The sequence below is a fragment of the Artemia sp. Qi Xiang Cuo genome, chromosome 1, assembly GCF_049724085.1.
Source record: "Artemia sp. Qi Xiang Cuo chromosome 1, ASM4972408v1, whole genome shotgun sequence".
NCBI classification, from domain to species: Eukaryota; Metazoa; Arthropoda; class Branchiopoda; order Anostraca; family Artemiidae; genus Artemia; species Artemia sp. Qi Xiang Cuo.
In genome coordinates this window covers 96,667,632-96,684,006 of record NC_142794.1, presented here as the reverse complement: position 1 = coordinate 96,684,006, position 16,375 = coordinate 96,667,632, and the positions used below count along the sequence as shown (strand labels likewise).

Genomic DNA, 16,375 nt, shown 5'->3' with positions numbered 1-16,375 from the left:
TTGCCACATCAGTTTTTATGTCTGTCAAACATCCTAGCACTTCGTACTGTCGGCTCATTAGATGGGTATTTGAGGTGAAAATCGTCATGCAGATTTATTTCTTTCAGTGTTTAATTTTATCAAGATGTTTTAATCATAAAAAAAATAATTCAGAAACGAAACAACTTTTATTAATTGTGTTAATTTTGAGCTTCCATTTCGTGTGAAAAAATACTAGTTGCCAGGATCGAGAAGTAGCACATTATAACCAGGGGCACAAATTTGCATAAGTGAAGGTGGTGGAAAATAAAAATTTTAAACCTAGACGGGTGGGGACAAACTTTTTGTTTCATCAGTTTAGTATGATGAAAATCCACAAATACTGTCTTTCAATGAAAATACTAAAAAAATATAGTTTTGAAACCTAGGCATGGGGCAATTGCCTCCTTCCCCAATTAACAAAACTGCAAATGAGCATAGCTCATTTCAGTTAGGAGAAGGACATATTTAACAAAATAAGCAATGGAATCAAATCACAGATATTAGGAGGGACAGGGAGGCACAAATGTAATTTTTCATTTTTTCCAGTCTTCTTAAGAATGGCCTACGTCAGGCGCAAGGACTGTGGTGATCATGGGTGGGTGTGTGATCATTTAAGGAAATAGCCCCCCTCCCCATTCCCCCTCCTAGACTATAACAATGTCTTTTTTTAGTATTTTCATTCAAATATTTTTTTTTTGGGGGGGAGGGATATTTTCATTGAAAAAATTATGGCTTCTAAATTTGGAAAAATATATTGTGCCTACCTCTACATGTTTGCGAATTGACACATCTGACTCACGTTCTTTATCATCACATTGTGGATGAACAGAGCTGATCTAGCAATATAGCCAAATTTTATGGTCCCAAACCTGATGATCACCTGAATTCCTTGAACTGTTTAAACATATACACGAATATACAGCGATTCGATAACTTTCTTTTAATAACTAAAACGTCTCGAGCAAATGCAATACGTTATACATCCATAACACCACGTTTCCCCTAATATGAAACATAAAAGGAAAAAAAATCCGTCGCGACAATAAAACGATCCAGACAAATACTCCCTTAGAAAAAAAGAAAGAAGGAAAACTGGCACAATATGAAAATAACTTTACATTTGGTTTGTTAAAAATATATCATCACACCTAAATCGAAGTTATAACACACATGCTGACTCATAACGGAACTAAACAAACTAAGGGAATCAATTTCAATAACAATGCGGCATATTCAAACTATGTTCAGGCGGAAGATGGCAAAAGTAACGTCCCTATGATCATTCCAGCTTAAATAAAATTTAATATAACGATTAAAGTCTACAATTTAATAACAAGGATGAACATTTTTATTTTTCTGAGCTTCAGTGAGGAAAACTTGATCCTAGGAGTAAATTAGATACATACATTTTTACTATTTAATGAAATGATTAAAATTTACATTACTTCTTTTTGCACTATTTATAAAAAAAAAAAATTATTATGCTTTTTAACATGAATATTAAATTATATATAAAATAACCGATCTTTTTTTTTTAGAAATACCTGTTACGTATAATCAAAAAAACTTGTTACATATAATCACATTTAAGCTTATAGGGCATTTTTATCAACACTCCCAAAGAACATAAGAGATTTAATAAAGGAATTCTTTGCACTTGCGAAGGTATTAAACCTAGGAATTGTCTGGGTTGAACTCAGGTTGGATAATTGTCAAATAAACCCAATTGCGTCACTAGCCAGGAGAACTGGAAACACGAAAATCTTCAGAAAATATCCGGATTCATGCGTAGCACTTAAAATTTTGATTTAAATTGAAGGTCAAAGGTCGTTCAGAACCACCAACATTTATTATCATGATCAAGTTTTCTACCAGTTATGACAACATAGCAATGTCTTAGAATAGCAATGTAACCAAGTAATACAACATAATTATAACAATCATTCAACGATGTAATATTTACTTAATTCTTTCTTGGTCTTCATACAAAGGTGGAAATACTGAAATTAGTTTTAATAAATCATAGGATTTTTAATCAGTATAATTCAAGTACCACAAGTTGAGCCAACTGTATGCTTTTCTGAAGCTTTATTTTGTGCTTAAATAATTTTTCCGGTCAGTCAAATATATAGTCTTTAATAACTTTACAGGGCATGAGCTAGTTCAGAAAAGTGTACCAGGCATTTTCATCATACCCCTTTGTTGAAAAGAGGTTCTTATACACGACCAAAATATAAAGCAAAACTTAGATGGATAAGATATAGACCTAACGCGTTTATTATTTTTTTTATAATAGTATTATAGAATTCACAATAATATAATATTATTATTCGTTTCTATTATGCTTTGCAATGCTACATGTTTACTTCTCTGGAAATGCTCCTGAGATTTCTTCTCTTATTACCAAAAGATCCTTCAACTTGGTCTTATTGGTGAATGATTTCCAAAATATTTGACTAATAAAAACGTTCTGCAGAGGAGATTATGTTTGATGAACGATTTTCACATTGAGCTCTGTAATCACTGTGCTCAAGAGCTAATTAGTGACTATTTTCCTGAATGCAATTTGATTTTCCTGCATTTAAGTTGATCCTTCAATGAGTACAAGCCAAGCCTACTAAAAATAAATGAAATGTCGTACTTCTACCGAGTATTACTCAATTCAAATCCTTGATATATCATTTTAATGCGATTCAACATGAGAGAAAAAAGAAAACAACCAATATTGTGACAGCAATTACTGCATATTTTATGCATTACCATAGTACGGGGAAAAGGACAGGTCCAATTCCATATTTTGTTTAACTCACCTATCGTTATCAGCAAGGTACCTATTTAAGTTATTCAAACGGTGTCGGGGACATTATAACAGAAAATCGGCCAAACCATTAGTCCCTTTTAAATAAAACGATATCTCTGGCCATTTTTTAAGCTTAGAGGGGAATGATTTCGTGAGACAATAGCCGCTAGAATTTCGAAAATCAAATTGAAGATTAGTGGAGTGGTCAACCTGAAGAAGTTACAACATCCATCAGAACGGCCAAGAATAAGGTTGGATTGTTTCCCAGGCAGAAGATATTTGCTCCCAATTAATTTAAAAGAGGATTTTGATATTAATCTTTTTTTTAATAAGGCGCATGCCCTATTTTTGAATGTAATACCACTATTATAGTTTAACATCTATAAAAAAAAACAAAAAAAACTAAAACCGATGTAATGACCTAAATAAAATCACCCATTCAAATATTTATTAAAACTTACAAATAAGAAAGTGAGAAAATAACAAAAAAAAAGATAAGTCTCCGATATTTAATATAGTTCAATTCCCACTTTTGCTACGGTGTCGGTCTTACGAATAACATAAGTTTATAAAAAAAATTGGCTTGATGGTGCCATTGAATCAAAAGTAAAATAGATAGAAGCTAAAGATCCAACAACAACAAAAAGGCGAAACACAGGAAGCAAAGAAAAATAAGAAAAAAAAATTAAAAATAATATGCGCGTTTTCTTCTAGAATACCATTTGAATCCCCACAAAGCCAGTATTTATGATCATACTAATCTGAGAAATTCGACTTATAAGTTGCTCCTGGATATACAAAGAGAAGAAGAGAAAAAAGAAAGAATACCCAAGTGAGGGGAGAACAATTAAAGCTTTTGAAATTCTTTTTCTGACAAAAAAATATTTGCTATAATTTTTAGTAAAATAAAGAAATAGACATATGTATCACGCAGAAGTTATTCGACAAACACCCGTAATATAAGAACAATTTCCTGTATTATTTTATTTTTTCGGATATTCCGTTTGGCCTTACAACTACCTCACACATTCCTGCTCTGTTTCCTTTTTTAATGGGGAACAGGAAATGACGGAAGTCAAAATTGTTTCTAAGATTATAATGATGTATTTTATATTTCATAAGTGACAAGGATTATGACAGAATCGACAAAATGTATCCCATATTTTTAGGTATTTTCAATGTGTTTAATACCCCCATCCTAAAATACATAAAAAGTTTTTTTTTTCGAAGGCGTGAAAAACTAAATATTTAGAATTTAATCTTTGGATTTTTCAAGGATGCTGCGAACAAAAATATATTTCTTCGGAAAGAATTAGATCACTTTGCGATTCGGAAGAGTATTTCAGGGACTGAGTGACAAGTCGTTTTGGATCCAAAGAATGAAAAGAACATGATTCACCCTTCGGAAAGATCCATTTTCTCAGTAAATTGAAATTCAGTACTTTTTGTGCTTCAGAGAGCCTCAGAAACTTAGGGTCCCACGTCGTTTGAGGTCCAAAACATGAATATGTCAGTCCTTCATATAGTGGGAAAATTCCCAATGTAAAAAGGCCTTACCAAGAAAAAAAGAATATCTAATTTAGAATTGTTTTGGTCTTGGATATCTTCTTAGAGATGATAATTTTGAAATATTTTCTTTAAAGCCTAACAGGGCTAGAAAGACTCGCCAAAATCATTTTCAAGTTTGCAATTTAGAGTAAACTAAAATCACATTTAGTGTTACGTAATCTATTTACTAAATTTAAAAAATATATTAGTCTTCCTGATAAGTTCCACCATACTGAAACACATTTCAGATGATAAACTGTTCTTTTGGACTTTTAAAGCTGGAAGTTATTCCAGATGCTGTTTGCTAAAGCTATTTTGTTGGACAATCTGGTATCAAGACAATAATTTTGTGGTTAAGTTTGAACTTATTGATATACCGTCTCAAAGAAATGGCATCAATGTAGCTCTGTGAACGAGAGCCTTGACTGTATATTTGGAAACGGTCCTGTTTCAATTCTGAAGCTGTTTTATGCTATTTAGTCTTTAGTCATTTTTTTGTTGCTATTATTTTCACTTATTTCATAATTGTTTGAATCTCAGCCTTTTTTTAATTTTCGTGGGGAAAAAATGTGACTGTAAGAAAACAAATGCTGCCTTTAGCCTATAAATAAAAAAAAAATCCAGAATTAAAAAATTATATTTTCTCAAAGTCGTCCTTTCCAAGAACCTCTTTATTTTAACAATAGGTCTTTTTATGCTTTTACTTTTCCCAAAGATATCTAATGTCAATATCAGCTAAGTTTATAAATCTTAAAATATAACCTCAAAAATGATTACCAATAATCAGTTCCACATGAGGTTGTAGTCTCGAATAAGCAAACAGAATATAGAGAATGAGAAGAATAGTCGCTACCCTTTTCCCCTCATTTACTTACCTGATGTAGCTAACTCCCAATGATGAGTTTCAATCTGGAAACGAGTAAAACGCTACTTAATTAAAGATAACACAAGTATGCCTGCATAACCAGAAGCTTACCTTCCGCGATTCCATGACTTGGTCTACAGAAAACCAGTATATGGAGAAAATATCCTGATGAAAAATTTAAGAAGTAGATAAGTAAGTACGGAAGCGCAACTTCCTATAATTTTTGCACAATTCAACGCCACACAGAAGAATAAGGAAAGCAGACAATTGCTTCTTTGAAGTCATTTTCGAAAGCCATGCTTCCTTCCTATCAGCTAGCTTAGAGTGAATATCATCAGTATACCAAGAGTAAATCCCAAAACTTTAGGGTCTGAATTTTGCGACGTAGACTCCAGTAAGGCAGTATCGAACTTTTATTCAACAACTTAATCGACAAAATCCTCTTTTGATAGGGCCCACCTGTTTTTTTTTGCTTTTTTTATTGGATAAATAAACTTTTTTGGGGGACCAACTTTCCATTTAGGAAAATTGAAAAAAGAAAGGGTGAGAGGGGGAGGGAGGGTAAAACAATGAAGAGAATAATTGCAAAGAATTGAAAAAAGAAGAAGGAAAAATTATAGAAATTAAAAAAATTATAGAGGTAAATTAATAAACAGATCCTAATCCCCCATAAAACTAACAGATTCTACTAATTAGCAGCAATCTCAGACCAGGAGCTTTTGGGACAAAAGAGGGACAATAATATAATTATTTCCTGAATTTTGACGTGCGTTAAATTCAATAAAGAACGAGACAATTGAAAGAAAAATCTTCGTCTCACTGTATGGACCTATTATTGTAATAAATACCAAATAAACACACGGAGGGATGAATAGATGCGATCAAAACTTAAGGATATCAATACTAAAGCTTAAAAACAAAACGACAGCGAAGATAAAAAAAAAAAATACAACATAAAAATAAACCTTATAACCCAAAGACTCTGTTTAACCTGAAGATACTGCACAATCCTATACCGAAATAAAAACTTAGAATATGAATAACGATCATTTAAGAAGAAATGATAGCGAATGAAGCATACAAACGACAAATTTGTAACAAAATTCAAAACAAAGTTGAGATTATAAATAAGACAACTAGTTATAACTAATAAAAAACTATATTTAACTAATGAAGATATGACACCTTCTATCTCAATAGTCGATCAAAACTGGTCCCAATATAAAATAAATATTCCACTATACAAATTATCACTATCTAAAATCATAAGCTCGCAATGAGTGCGCAATTGAATTGAGCTGGACATCAAACTGAGCCGGTTCTTCACTCTACAAAAATTAGTTTAATTTAGTACCCGATAAAAACTTTTATAAAAAATCTAGTTAAATCAAGCATATTTGATATTCAAGTAAAAAACGGCATAGACAAAATGTCACGTTTATGCACTCATTTTTCAGCGGATCTACATTTTTTTTTCTATTTCAACGGAGAAGCCATAATCTGTGCAACTGAAACAATCAAGAAATCATGGTCAAAATTTCTTATGTCGAAATCAAGAAATGATTACTTCATTTAAGGCTTACGTTTCCCATCCAATTATTCAGCTTTTTTCGGTCTCCTAGGATTTTAATATTTCAGCGCAAGGCGACTTCAACTTTATCCATCTGCCTGAAGTGGGTTTTTTAATTTTTGCAGATGGGTTTTCAGACTGAAACTAAGTTGAAAATTCGTTAAAAAAAGAATGATCCTTCTATTTCTAAGGCAAGTTTAGATACCCTGAGACAGAGTCTGAATAATATCAAAATTCTAGCTCGGCGAATGCAAACATCTGTGACAAATGAATGCAAAAACAAGCGTCTTATTTAAAAAGTTACTAAAAAGTGCTCCATTGGCACAGTACTTCGTGATATCACCTACTATAGTAACTAAAATTCCCAATGTGAAAGGTCGGAGCTGCCCCAGTCTTTCATTTACGTCTTCTTTAAGTTTTTGGTGTAATTCTTTAATCTTTGGTGCGATTTATAGCCATTGACTTGTCGCAAAATCGTTTATTATTTCAGAGAGAATATATGCTTTAAATGACAAAAAATAGTAATTGCTCATATTGAACAATCTTGCTTCATCTTCTAAAATACATATAGTGAACTGAATTTTTTTTTTTTTACAGGAATGAATTTTCCATTATTATATATGATAAAAAAAATTAAGTAATAGCTCATATTGAACAATCTTGTTTCATCTCCTAAAATACATATGGTGAATTGAAGAAATTTTTTTTACAGGATTGAACTTTCCATTATTTTTTGTGTTTAAAGATTAATTAATTTATTTTGAATTATTTCCCAAACGTGCCTCAAAAATTACTGACCTAAACAACAGAATACTCACATAGTTTAATTCTTGAATTAAAACTATAAACGGTAAATATCACTTTTATAACTTCACATATGCTAACTTTTTTTGAAAACTGATTTTCCTACAAGTAGATCAACAAAAAGAGATTTTTTATAAGAAAAAGACTTGAAACTTGGATAAAGGATATATAAGATGGAAATTATAGAGACAATTGCAAGGGATGTGAAGAATACAACTAGATGGCGAAATTAAGAGGATATTTTAGCAACCCCGAGGGAAAGCAGTCAGCGTACTCTAATCTATATTAAAAATAGAAATGGTACTCCAATTAAGAGTAAGAAAGAGGGCATGCCTTCTCCCTAATGCCGAGATGATTGTGATTATTTTCATATCACTATAATTTCAAGATAAAGTCTCCTGAAACAATTTTTCTTTCCTCACGCAGAGTACTTAACTGCCCCGCACCGCAAAAAAAAAAAAAAATACAGAGTAACAACACTCTCTCCCAACAAGGCTTTCGACGGCGGAAATGAGTCTAAAAGACAATCCGACCGTACCCCAATAGATTCAAACAAAAGGAAAAGTGTATCTTTTTTTTATTAGCCCATTTAAAAATGTTCGAAAGTGCCCCCGAACAAAGCCAGCACCGAAGTGTCGACATGCCATCGACAGCGATTGGTTTGGTTCGAATACATCAAAATAAAATGCAACATTATTACGAAGGAAACGACATAATAAAGCAAAAAAAAAAAGCATGTAACCACACGTAAAACTAAAAAAAGGAGAACTTATTCAACGAAAATCTAACTTTGAACCCACTTAACCGAAGTATGAACAATCAGTTACAAAGAGATTGTCAAGACACCACAGAACAAGAAAGGGATTTAATGTCTAAAAAGTAAGTTTTGTGGTCAACATTTTCAAATGAGAGAGTAGGGTCGTTCAATCTGGATTAAGTAATGTACACTTTCCAATTCAAACTTCTTTTCAGTATGCAACTATCTATTTTTGGACAAAGGAACTAAAACATACCCAAATTCCCGGAAAGGGAGAGGAGAAGGGGGTTGAGTTTGAGGTGGTCGAATGTTTCAAAACACAATTTTATGTCAACAAACCCAGGGTCTTTCACATTTAATATTTTTCACAAATCAAATTTAGCGGGGCTGTTTTTTTTTGTTTTTTTTTATTCAATATACCTTCCCCCTATTTCCAATATATGCAGGTCATACTTCAATTGCATTGTCACCCATCAAAGAGAAATCCAGATTATAATATATGGGCGAGATCTCCCTTGCTTCATGTGTTCTCTGTCATATTTCAAGATATGACAGATTATGAAGACATGAAGAATATGACATATTTCAAGATGTCATTTTTCAAATCAAGGGTTGATGTGAGTGGTGGTTTTATTCGACAGCATTTACAAAGAATGTAAAAAATTTTTACTCGTATTAAGCATTAATCTCATTAACAAAAGACTCAATTATTTAATTAAAATTTATACCCAAAATTGTAACAAAATGTTGGATCAGCTTCATTATCAACTACAAAATAAAAAAAAGAATAAGGATCTGAAGTAAAGCATCAGAATGGCAATGAACTGTTAATTCGAGCTAGCTAAAGGCCTTTTTGAGTAAAGCAGAAAAACTATTTTGTTTTCCTCTTTTTAGAAACGTAAAATTACAAGTATCTTACACCCAAAAAGAAAAGTTTCCTATGAGTTTCAGATCGATCTCCAGGCTGTGATAGCCCAATAAGGTGGGCAAAAGTACTCAGGAAAAATACTTCCTTCGCCCATTCTTTGTATAATTTGATGTCATTGGCTAGGTGTTACGGACAGTTACCGTCTCTGTAAAGTAAGATTTTGATAATCTTAAAGTTTTAATGATTGCTTTTAAACAGCACCTACAATTGACCTTGGAGATAGGAAGAGTAGATAATAGCATAATTAGCTTGGTACATTTTACCTAGTTCTCACATGATGTCATATCTTCTAAAGTTATTTATAATCTCGACATAATGTAGTAACAAAAATAACCATTCCAAAATCATAAAGTCCCGCAATGGAAGCAAACCAATGGATATTAATGAAAAGAACAATTTCCGTCTTTAGCACAACCTTTAAGCACAAATGACAAGACACGCTGACTGACTGGTTTTCCTAGGCAAATCGGGGTCCGTCCGTTTTGGAGCCAATCGCACCTTTAAATAAAAGAAAAACCCTTGACTTTTGAAAAAATAAACATATTCTCTGACGAAAAACCACTTTCACATCAACTATATCTTCACTTATTATAATACCCGAAAAATCAACTCTCATTATCCGTATCTGGTTTTTCGTCGAACCGTCCCGCTTCGATCGCAGATCGTAGTTCTGCAACTTCAACCGAATTTGAGTAATTTCTTTTCATCCCTCTTGGCAGGCCTCGACAAGAGGACAGGTTTAAATTTCCAAGGCGGATACACTTTTCTAGCACAGTTTTCACGGCAGCATATCCAACAGCTGAACCACTGAGATCGAGACTCCTGAAAGCAAAACAATATTTAAATACACTTTTAAGCAATCAAGTTTTGCTGATTTTTTTGGCTGTTTCAGCGTACGCTCTAAATACTATATACTTCTTTTGTTTCTTAGCCTACTGGAATGGGAAACTCTAAAAAACATCTTAAATATTTGGCATACACTCTTTGAACGTTGTTTGTAGCGAAAGCTCTTAATTGTGTTACAAGAGCAATAATTTAGGTTAGTCCTTTTTTTACCTAGTCCATACATTTCAGTTTATTGACAGACACTGGTAAGGGATTGAACTCAACAGTTTTTATGAAAAACGTCGCCATAGGCAAAACTGATATATCAATCCATTTTGGAAAGCTGCGACATTTTGCCTGTGACTAAAAGGAGTGATTTTCGCGACTAATTGCCGACAACGCCGACTAATTGCCGACAATTGACCCAGTGCCGACAACGTGTGAGTTAGAGAGCAATTGTTTATTATATGTTGGAGAAAACTTTCAATAGCTATGCATCATAGTTTTCGTTCCTTCGAGCCATGTTTCTGTTTTCGACAAGAAAGCTCCGTTCTAGCAGGCAAGCAGACAATCATGTACCGGTTTTGAACCGAAAGTCTGTGAAACTAGGGATAGCTTTTCAAATTATGATCTATAAAACTTTGTTTGAAGTCTGTTATTTTTTCCATCGTGGTGGGAATAATACAAAATTATTTCCTTAATAATTTCTTCAGAAAGTCAATCGCGAAGTAACAAAACCAAATCAAGGTCGGTAGATATGTGTGCCAAGTTGTCTACATCTTATTTTGTCTGGTACATTCAGGGGTACATTACAAATATACATTCTGCCTCATAAGTATGTTTTCAGTTGGCCAACTTTTGAGCTTATATTAAATATACAAACTAGATTATATCCTTTCCTTGGTTTCCTCTGCAATTTTTATGGAAATTTATTAATGTGAAGAAACAAAACCAAAGTAAGGGTCATATATTTGTCTACATTTTATTTACTTCCGATACATTTAAGAGTACATCACATATATACCTAAAAATTTGAACGATTTGCAGTCAATATCTTGTTTCTCATACATTTAAAGTAACAAGGACATTATAAATCAGATCTGATTCTTTGAATTGGTTAGGTGGAAACTAACAAAGCCACATACATTTTACAACTTTTTTTTAGAAAAACCCAGCAACTCGAATTTTAATGGAAAAGATCTCCTTTACCGTTATATTTATGCTTTTACACATATCCATTCAATCCCAAGTTTTACTTTCGATTTCCAAAATGTCAATTTTATTACTTAATTTTTATCACGTAAAGCACAAATAATAATTTTTTTTTCTTTAGGCACCATGATGAAAATCTCCCAGACTTGATGCCTTTGTGTGTCAAAGGCTAATAGCACTTATCAAAAGATAAATGTAAACCTTGGGGAAATTAATCAATCCCGAAACAACTTGTGACTAACGAACTGAGAATCTACAGATTGTTTATATTTGAAATTTTACAAACGAAAAGCATCATCACATTTACTGAATTAGTTTAGGTCTTTTTCCATGATTCAGAAAGACAACAACGGTGAAACTTGCACGGATTCCGGACCAAAGCACTGCCAAAACACTCCACGTTACCAAGGCAACGCAAATATGATTGGCTCTTATTTACGATTATTGACTTGATATATATATATATATATATATATATATATATATATATATATATATATATATATATATATATATATATATATATATACAGTTCCGACCACCTGCTATTCAAAATACGCACTAAGGTAAATGACACCATGACTTGCTATACGGTTGCACCGTTGAGATATTAGATTTGTATCAATTAATTCAAGTCAGAAAATATTGACCAGATAATCTAATTGTTACAAAAAAAAAAAAAAAAAAAAAAAAAAAAAAAAAAATCCTAAACATTAAATGTTACGTCAGTAGTAGTCATCTATTTGAATGAGGTTGAATAGAGAATAATAAGAAAGATGGGACCCCAAATCTAATATATTCTGTAGGCCAAGAGAGCTCCAGTAACTTTAGTAGAAATCGTACCAAGGAGCGGGATAACCCCTTAAATCTTGAAAAATGCCTTTCGTTCGTATGTTCATTGAAAAAAGAAAGAAAATCCCGCCCCCTGAATTTTTAGAACACACCTCTGCCCCCCCCCCATATACGTGAACTGATCCCCTGCAATCTAATTGGGCGGAAAAGCCCCAACAGGATACAATCTAGTCGCTTTGTCTAGACAATAAAACAACTAAAGCTATAAAGGTGAAATTTTCTGATGTAACTATAAATCAACTATGAGAAAAAAAATTCCTCAACATATCCCAAGAGCATAGACTAAAAAGAACCGTATTTATTTATTTACTGTTTTATTACTGAAGAGTTAAATTTGATTTTTGGTACAATAGCATCTACGAGTAGCGCTTTCTGTCGGGGATATATACCTTTATCTATTTAACACATATTATAAAAGTTAATTAAATAAACATAGTCATTAATTCTTTACAGATATTTCATACGCGATCTAAGGGGCTATTAATATTTTCAAGCTAACTCCCCCCTCCCCTATAAAGGTACTGGAATTTGAGCACATATTTTCTAGCAATGGCCTGAACATAATTTTGCTAACTTAAAATCATATTCAATAGTTCCGGTGCACGAAAATACATATATTTAGCACCTACGAAGATGTACCCAAAAGAAAACTATTTATGTATAGAGTTATTTATTTAATTTATCTGCAATCCCCTTTCAAATATTCTTTTTGAATTTATCCTCTTCAAAGTATTCTTGTTTCGAGTTAACATACTTGTCCAATCATTTCATTCCACTCTTCAAAACACTAAGAAATTCCTCTTTTGTGATGTCTGACTACACCTCCGTCGTGTTTTTTTTTTTTTTTTTTTCACTTGAGCAACGTCCCCAAAACGCTTTCCTTGATGTCCTTTCCCATCCAGGAAAATAAAAGCAAGTTGCGGGGTACAAGATCGGGTAAATAGGGTGAATGGGTCACCTTGGTTATTCAATTTTTGGCCAAAAACCAATTTACAGAAAGGATTGTGTGATCGGGAGCATTGTCGTGATGCAAAAACTAGTTCCTCAACTACCACACAAATAAGGACTTTTTGGCCGAAAACTTTTGCGTAATCTTCTCAAAACTGCCTGGTAAAACCCCTTGTAAACTATCTGACCCGATCAAACAAATTCCGAATAAATGACTCCTCTCACATCGAAAAAAACAAATGAAAATGGTCTAATCGTCTGACTTCCCATTTAGGACAAGGAAAATTTGGAGTCTTCCATTGACTTGATTGTTGGTTAGTTTCAAGAACGTACCCATAGCACTAATATTCTTCAGCCGTATTTTTACAGTGCAGTAAGCATTCGAGGATCAAATTTTGCCATCACCCTTCTCATTCCTATATCTTCGGTCATAGTTCTCTGTACCGAGCTCTAATCAGTTCCGACTTCTTCACAATTTCGCCGATGGTCGGTTGTCGATCTTTAAAGATGATTTCACGCTTTTTTTTCATTTTCGTCAGTTCGGAAAGTCGAAGGGCGTCCAGAGCGAGTTCGATCTTCAATAAAAATTTCATCAATTCTAAAACCGAAAACCGATCAAACACTTGAGCTATCCCTAAAACATCATCTCGAAGGGTTTTTGTTGCCGTTTTTCTGAGGAGGATGCAAAACTTCACGGTCGCGCCCTGTTCACGAAAATCGGTCATCATAGAAAACGAAGAGCCCGGAAAACAACAATAGCTGTATTTTTTATACAAACAGATCACAATCTACTAGTGACGGATGGCAGCCGGGAAACCAACAGATGGAAAGTAGTTCTCCATCCTCTTATCAGCGAAAATCCAGCAGTGAAGAAAACGGATCCACAATATCAGTTCGGTTTCTTTTGAGCACCCCTCGTAGTACAAAAGCCAATACCACAGAACACATTTGTATACCGGTAGTGACCCAACAGTAACACACTACTTACAGTTTACACTATATAGACTCAAAAAGTCCCCAAAGAGTTTTAAGGTACTTGAAACGATAAGAAACGCTTATCAAATTTTCTAAGAGTTTCTGCTTCTCCGTATCATATCGTGATAAACCTTAGTCTTCGGCCACCACCAGTCACCAAAGGGAACTATTTCTCCACCTATCACATCCTGTTTAAAGTTACTCCTTAGGGGACCTTAAGGCTACATATGAGCGAACACTCCTACTACTATCACATCCTTCCTAGAGCTTCTCGTTTGGCCATCTCAAGATCACATCAGGAGATACATTTTTCCCATGCCATGTAAGGTTGAAAGTTTCTGCTTTTACCACCTCAAAGCCAAATACAGACAGATATTCTCCCCACCCTACACCCTCCTTAAAACTTTAGCTTCTTCAAGTTCACGCGATATAGAAAATTTCCTCACTTTTAATAAACTGCATCAAGCTTCTGCTTTGGCCGCATGAATACCTCATAAGGGTCAACATTTATCATTCTATCAAATACTGTTCAAGTTTCTAAATGGGAAACAACAAGGCTATACAGAAGTGAACACTCCTATCCTTGTCATGTTCTCTCTGCAGCTTCTGCTTAGGTCAACTCTTCTCCCTCTATCAGCTTCAGCTAAGCGAACATTTCTTCCTCTATCAGACCGCTTAAATCCTTTGCATCAGCAATAACAAGGCTAGAAATGAGTGAACACTCTTTTAATATCACATCCTGGCTAGATCTTCCTTTTTGGCCACCCCGATTCCCCAGGATGTGAAGACTCCTCCCCTTATCACATCCTGTTTTAAGATTTCGCTTTGGGCACATTAAATGAATAATTAGAGCTCAAAAAAAAAAAAAAAAAAAAAAAAAAAAAAAAAAAAAAAAAAAAAAGACGAGCATTACTCTTAAGACCATACACAGTTTTTACTTTTAAACTATCATTATGCTTCTTTCTATGATATTCCGTAACATGTTCTAACACTATGCCATAACTTTCCTTAGTCTCCAGTTCTATAAGAATTTGTTAAGTTAGTTGAAATTTATGAATTAAACGGGTTAATTCTCCTTGATTAGCTCTGTATTCAATCCAACTACATAATTATTAAAAGGAAATTGATACTAGGAGTTTTAAACTGATCGTTTAGTTGTGTTTAATTCAGTTCCTATCTAAGGTCGTTCTCTCTTTTTCAGTTAGATTTAAAATTAGTTTACGCGACAAGCCATAAGAATATTATTAATCATTTATAGATAAACAAAAAAAATAGTGTAGCACTGGATCTAAACCAACTTTCTATTGAAATTTTTATGTTCAGCTAGAACTAGAAGCAAGAAATTTATCTAAAGTTGCCTAGAAAGACCTAGGCTTAATACTAAGGATGATAAATAAATACACAATTAGAATAGTTAGAGTAAAAATAAGTAAGAGGAAAATGGGATCCTACTTTATGGGTGAATTTTCTTGTTCCGCTAGTGTTGCTAGAGCAATGTCTAGTGCTTCAGGTGCAGTGGACCAGGATAAATCGAGTACCTCCAGGCTATGTCCCCACTTTCGAATAACCAGCTCAAGTCCATCGCCTCCATATCTGGTCGCTTTGCATCCTAATAAAAAGTCAATTGTCATAAAATCTAGGGTGTTTTAAACCATCATGCATCCGAAGATGCAGTTTTTACAAAATTTGCATCTTACTGTATAGTAGGTGAGCCAAAACTGAAAAAGTCGTCAAATAACAATTAAAAAGTTCTTTGTGGTACAGAAGTTCTGACTTTTGGAAATGAAAGCTCTGAATATGGCGATTCAATTTATTTCGGGAATTATGACGGCTGGCATACGCTTCATAGTTTAATACGATGCCAAACTTACGACCTAAGAATTCATGGTAAGCAGATGGCACTGCATCTGCTTTCGTAGTTTGTTGTTATTATAAATACTTTCTTGATAGTTAAAACCTGAAAAAGTCAAATATTTGATGCTCAAACGTATTTCTACCAGTATATTATTGTTTTTGCCTCGTATACAGATATAACTATTATACAGAATAACAACGTATGTAAGTTTTAATGACAGGCAAATCTAGCCTATAAAAGTCTTGCTAGTTTAATCTCCTGTTGGCAGATATATTAGCTGAGATGTTAATAGCCACACTGTTGGCAAATCTAACAATTTGTATATGTAATGACTTACTTTTAGCCAACCAGCTGATTTTATCATTGTCTATTTCTATATCAAACCCAGCACAGCCTAGGCCGTTACCTATATAGC

General features: G+C 33.4%; 1 protein-coding gene across 2 annotated transcripts in view; it reads right to left on the bottom strand.

Moving 5' to 3' along the window:
• Positions 1 to 952: 952 nt before the first annotated feature.
• Positions 953 to 16,375, bottom strand: part of LOC148956965 (uncharacterized) — a 113,193-nt gene continuing 97,770 nt past the window's right edge. For both annotated transcript variants that reach the window (XM_089087963.1, XM_089087969.1), the window contains exons 7-8: positions 15,558 to 15,714; positions 953 to 10,115 (exon numbers count right to left, since the gene is read on the bottom strand). In XM_089087963.1, coding sequence (XP_088944089.1) covers positions 9,899 to 10,115; positions 15,558 to 15,714 — 374 coding nt within the window. In that variant the 3' untranslated portion in view covers positions 953 to 9,898. The remainder of the gene's footprint in view (positions 10,116 to 15,557; positions 15,715 to 16,375) is intronic.